Source organism: Neopelma chrysocephalum, unplaced genomic scaffold (assembly GCF_003984885.1).
Source record: "Neopelma chrysocephalum unplaced genomic scaffold, ASM398488v2 Primary Assembly neopelma1_187, whole genome shotgun sequence".
NCBI classification, from domain to species: domain Eukaryota; kingdom Metazoa; phylum Chordata; class Aves; order Passeriformes; family Pipridae; genus Neopelma; species Neopelma chrysocephalum.
In genome coordinates this window covers 38,211-43,627 of record NW_020897849.1, presented here as the reverse complement: position 1 = coordinate 43,627, position 5,417 = coordinate 38,211, and the positions used below count along the sequence as shown (strand labels likewise).

At 41.1% G+C, this 5,417-nt stretch overlaps 1 protein-coding gene across 1 annotated transcript in view; it reads left to right on the top strand.

Moving 5' to 3' along the window:
• Positions 1-5,417, top strand: part of LRGUK (leucine rich repeats and guanylate kinase domain containing) — a 35,690-nt gene that overhangs the window by 24,248 nt on the left and 6,025 nt on the right. Inside the window, exons 12-14 of the mRNA XM_027702472.1 lie at positions 882-978; positions 1,839-1,952; positions 4,995-5,196. Of these exons, the coding sequence (XP_027558273.1) occupies positions 882-978; positions 1,839-1,952; positions 4,995-5,196 (413 nt within the window). The remainder of the gene's footprint in view (positions 1-881; positions 979-1,838; positions 1,953-4,994; positions 5,197-5,417) is intronic.

Genomic DNA, 5,417 nt, shown 5'->3' with positions numbered 1-5,417 from the left:
CTAAAGGGTCTAAAGATCTAAAGGATCTGGGATCTAAAGGATCTAAAGATTTAAAGGATCTGGGATCTAAAAGATCTAAAGATTTAAAGGATCTGGGATCTAAAGGGTCTAAAGATTTAAAGGATCTGGGATCTAAAGGGTAGAAAGATCTAAAGGATCTGGGATCTAAAGGGCCTAAAGGTCTAAAGGATCTGGGATCTAAAAGATCTAAAGATTTAAAGGATTTGGGATCTAAAGTATCTAAACATTTAAAGGATCTGGGATCTAAATGGTCTAAAGATCTAAAGGATCTGGGATCTAAAGGATCTAAATATTTAAAGGATTTGGGATCTAAAGGGTAGAAAGATCTAAAGGATCTGGGTTCTAAAAGATCTAAAGATTTAAAGGATCTGGGTTCTAAAAGATCTAAAGATTTAAAGGATCTGGGATCTAAAGATTGGGCTTTATATTTGGGTTTTTAACCTCCCAGTTCAGCCCAAGTCCTGCTCTGCTTTTCCATATTTAGGATTTTGTCTTTTATATCATCCCACAACCCGCCAGAGCTGGGGAAAAAAAATTGGGATTCATCATTTCCCTGTTTCCAGGGTTCCTGTGACAGCTCCAGTTCAGGCCTTGCCGGGCTGGGGGTGATTTATAACCCAAATATAATGTTAGATTTAAATTTTTTTCCTTTTTTTTGTTTTAGTTTTTATATTTATGGGTTAATCCTTCAAACATGCAGCCTCAGTGGGTTGATTTGCACCCCTGTTTCTCGTATTTCTTCGCCTCTTAAAAATAAAATGAATTATGGGGATCCTCCTTCCCCACCCCCCTTTCCCATTCCACAGCTGCTTCTGTGATGGAAAACAAGTTATTTCTTTATTATCCCATATATTTTCCAGTCCCTGTCACACCACCAGGAGACCTTATTTTGGGGAAGAAAACAGGCTGGATTATTATTTCATGTCTCCAGAAGCATTTAAGGAAATGGTGGATAGTGTAAGTACCTGCCTCGTATCCTTGGAGCTCATTTTCCTCTCCCAGAATTGTCCAGGGCTGATTTATTTTATTTTTTTTATTTGAAGTTTGGCTCTGTGTGTTCCATTCCAGATGCAAATACATGCTGTGGTTTTTATTATTTTATTTTATTTTATTTTATCTTATTTTATTTTATTTTTATTTTATTTTATTTCATTTCATTTCATTTTATTTTTTCCAACGTTTCCCAGCCACCCTGCAGGGAATTCTTTGCAAGTTTAACAAATTCCCCCTAAAGGAATATTTTGTTTTGTTTTGTTTTGTTTTTTCCTACAGGATTTGTGCCTCCAGCTACTCTTTTCTGATGCTTTTTTTTTGGCTCTAAAACTTGGGCTTGAAAAGCCACAACAGAGACAACAGAGCCTTAAACAACTGCTCTGATCCTTAATGACAATAATCAAGGAGTTTAATTTTAAAAGCAAATAATTATAGATATCTCCAGACATCCAGACAACCAGAGTTGTGAGGTTTTCACCTTGGAAATGTCCTGGCCAATTCCAGTCCTTCCTTTTCTTTGGAATCTTCTATTTTCCGTGGTTTGATGGAATGTCAAAAAAAAGGAATATCATAAAAAGGATCTCGCTTTCTTTGCAGCATGGATGAATATCCCAAAGAATTCTGGGATCCATCAGCAGGATCCTGGTGTTTTATTATCCGTGGCCAAGGTGCAAACCCACATCCCTGCAAATTTTGGGCTCGTTATTGGTGATTTTAAACACCAAGAAACTTCGTAGGGCGAGAAAGCAAAGCCCAGGGGGATTATTGTCGTTTAAGGAAGTTGTTTCCCTTGAAATATTTCCCTTGGCTGTTTTGAATTCCAGGGGAAGTTTCTAGCAACCTATAAATACAGTGGCCACCACTATGGATTGGGAAGAGACACTTTGGAATCCATCGCCAGGGAGGGTCTCGGGACCTGCGTTCACTTGGAAATCGAGGTAGGAATTTACCTCCCGTGTCCCCATTTTCATGGGATCGGCGTCTCCTCCCAGGGAACGAGGGACAGGACAAGAGGAAACGGCCTCAGGTTGTGCCAGGGGTGGTTTAGGTTGGATATTAGGGAAAATTTCCTCGTGGAAAGGGTGGTCGAGCCTTAAATCCCCCTGGAGGGATTGAAAATCCATGTGGATGTGGCGCCTGGGGACGTGGTTTAACGGTGGCCTTGGCAGGCTGGACTTCATGATCTTCGAGGTCTTTTCCAACCTTAATCATTCCATGGATTTTTCTGCTCTCCTTGAAATTTCTACCCAGTTTTTTTCCATCCTCAGCAACCCCATCTCCCCTCAGTCCTTCCCAGCACAGCATCCTCAGCTTTCCACCCATCCACCCCTCATTCCAGAGCTGCACAGCTACAAATCTCCCTTGAAAGAAAATCATCTTCGCTGCTGAAGCCTCAGAACTTCAAGCCCGAGGCAAAAATTTGTCAAAAACTGTCAAAAAATGTGATTTCTTGGAGGTTTTTCCCCTTCCCTGAGGGTTGTCAGGTGCACGTGCACAGGTGGCAGGATCTCAGAAATCCTGCTGAGGGGGAAGAAACTGGGTCACAAAGTGTCCAAAACTCTCTCTTGGAGTCCCCAAAGCACAAAGTTTTAAGCTAATTTTCTAATTAAGTACTTCTCATTATCTTAGATCAACACTTACTAGCCCAGGGTTGAGGTGACACAAAAGGAAAAGCTTTGCCTTCTGAATTTTTTCCACAAATTTAAGCTCCATCTCTCTGAGGTCCCAAAAATGAGATTTTTGTTTGAGATTCCAGAACGAAGAAACTCATTCCTGAGGGCCTGGAATGTGAGACTGGAAAAAATAATAGAGATTTAACAAAAAAAAAAGAGATAAAGGAGATTACAGTGCTATGCTGAGCATCCCCAACTAGGGGGAGACTTGAGCAAAAAAATGATATTAAATTTCATTAATTGCAGGGTGATAATTTTGTTGGTGAAAGGGATGATTAAAAACTAGTTTTTAGTTCAATCCCTCAGTGTTTTAGCCCCCTTTGGCCCAAATAAACCCAAAATCCACTGCTTTGCATAGAAATGTAAAGTTCTGTCCACAAATTTAAGCTCCATCTCTCTGAGCTCCCAAAAATGAGAGACTGGTTGAGATTCCAGAATGAAGAGACTCATTCCCGAGGGCCTGGAATGTGAGACTGGAAAAAATAATACAGATTTAAAAACAAAAAAAGAGATGTAGGAGACTGCAGTGCTAACACAGGATCCTAAGCTGAGCATCCACAACTTGAGCAAAAAAATGATATTAAATTTCATTAATTGCAGGGTGATAATTTTATTGGTGAAAGGGATGATTGAAAACTAGTTTTTAGTTCAATCCCTCTGTGTTTTAGCCCCCTTTGGCCCAAATAAACCCCAAATCCACTGCTTTGCATAGAAATGTAAAGTTCTGTCCACAAATTTAAGCTCCGTCTCTTTGAGATCCCAAAAATGAGATTTTTGTTTGAGATTCCAGAACGAGGAGACTCAGTCCTGAGGACCTGGAATGTGAGACTGGAAATAATAATAGAGATTTAACAAAAAAAAAAGAGATGTAGGAGACTGCAGTGCTAACACAGGATCCTAAGCTGAGCATCCACAACTTGAGTAAAAAATGATATTAAATTTCATTAATTACAGGGTGATAATTTTATTGGTGAAAGGGATGATTGAAAACTAGTTTTTAGTTCAATCCCTCTGTGTTTTAGCCCCCTTTGGCCCAAATAAACCCCAAATCCACTGCTTTGCATAGAAATGTAAAGTTCTGTCCACAAATTTAAGCTCCGTCTCTTTGAGATCCCAAAAATGAGATTTTTGTTTGAGATTCCAGAACGAGGAGACTCAGTCCTGAGGACCTGGAATGTGAGACTGGAAATAATAATAGAGATTTAACAAAAAAAAAAGAGATGTAGGAGACTGCAGTGCTAACACAGGATCCTAAGCTGAGCATCCACAACTTGAGTAAAAAATGATATTAAATTTCATTAATTACAGGGTGATAATTTTATTGGTGAAAGGGATGATTGAAAACTAGTTTTTAGTTCAATCCCTCCGTGTTTTAGCCCCCTTTGGCCCAAATAAACCCAAAATCCACTGCTTTGCATATAAATGTACAAACACCTTGTCAGGGCTGAAAAAAACCCAACAAGTAGCTCCTTGCTCAAATGATCCACAATTTAATGCTGGCTTGAAGTGCCTGTTACTTGGCTGATATTAAACAGCAAATTAATAATTTCATCCCTGTGCTGTTCCATTTCCTTTTTTCCCCCCTCAGTTTTTTGACAGGACCGTGAATCACCCTCAGATTGAGACAGACAGGGAGGGTGTTTGTTGTCTTGCCAGACAGACCCCAAACGTCCAAGGGGGAAGAAAAATAGGAGATTAAATATGATGGAATGGGGTGGCTCTTAAAGCTGTCGGTGCCCCACAGAGGAGATGGGTTATCAAGTAATTTAGGAGGGAGGACTTCATGGAATATCGTGTTTATTTGACTGGGTGTCGCCAAAGCTGCTCCCTCTAAAATTCCTTTGTCCTGGAGTTTCTGGATCACACAAGGAATTATGCAGAGTCTTGCATCACCCTGGGCTCTGCTACACAATAACAGTGAGTTATGGGTGTGAGGAGAAGCTGCTGAGTCCATTATCTGGGAGCCAAAGTGATTTAGCGCCGCTGAAAGAAATTTTAATTACGGGCCGTGGGCCGAGGCTTGAAAATTTAGAGCTGCTCGTTCCCCTGAATCTCGAGTTTATCTCTGGCTGGCAAAGGAGAGTGACACAAATTTGCCAAGTTAAATCTTGCTGAGGTTGCACTTGCAGCCAGTGAAGGGTTTTGTGGTGGGGGAAAACGTGTTTGCTGCGCTTTCCCTTCGCTCCTGGAGCCACCAAAACCTACCCAAGCAGGAATTTGGGATGAACACAGAGCTGTCCTAAATTCAGCTCCCACTTCAACAGTTCCAGGACCAAACCATTGTGTTTTTATGCTCTAATTTTCAAGGGGGTGAGGAGCTTGAAATGCACCTACTTTAAACCCAGGTATGTCCTGGTGGTGCCCACGGACAAGGAGAAATACGAGACACATCTGAGGAGGACGGGATTGTTCAGCAGGCCAGAGATTGAAGAGGCAGTTTCCAGAGTGGACATGTACCTCCAAATCAGCCAGGATTCCCCAGGATACTTTGATGCAGTCATCAACACGGGTGAGTTAATCCCTGGAGGTGATTTTTGTGACGGAGAAGGATCCTTTTCCGGTTCGTTCCGGGCCTGCCCTTTTGGGGAGGTGATTTTTGGGGTCCACCCCACTGCTGGTGAAATCACTGTGCTACAAAATATGATATTTTAACTTATTGTCAAGGGCACACAGAGCTTACAACTTCAACGTGGCATTAAAAGAAATAAACCACTAATTGCAGAAGGAAAA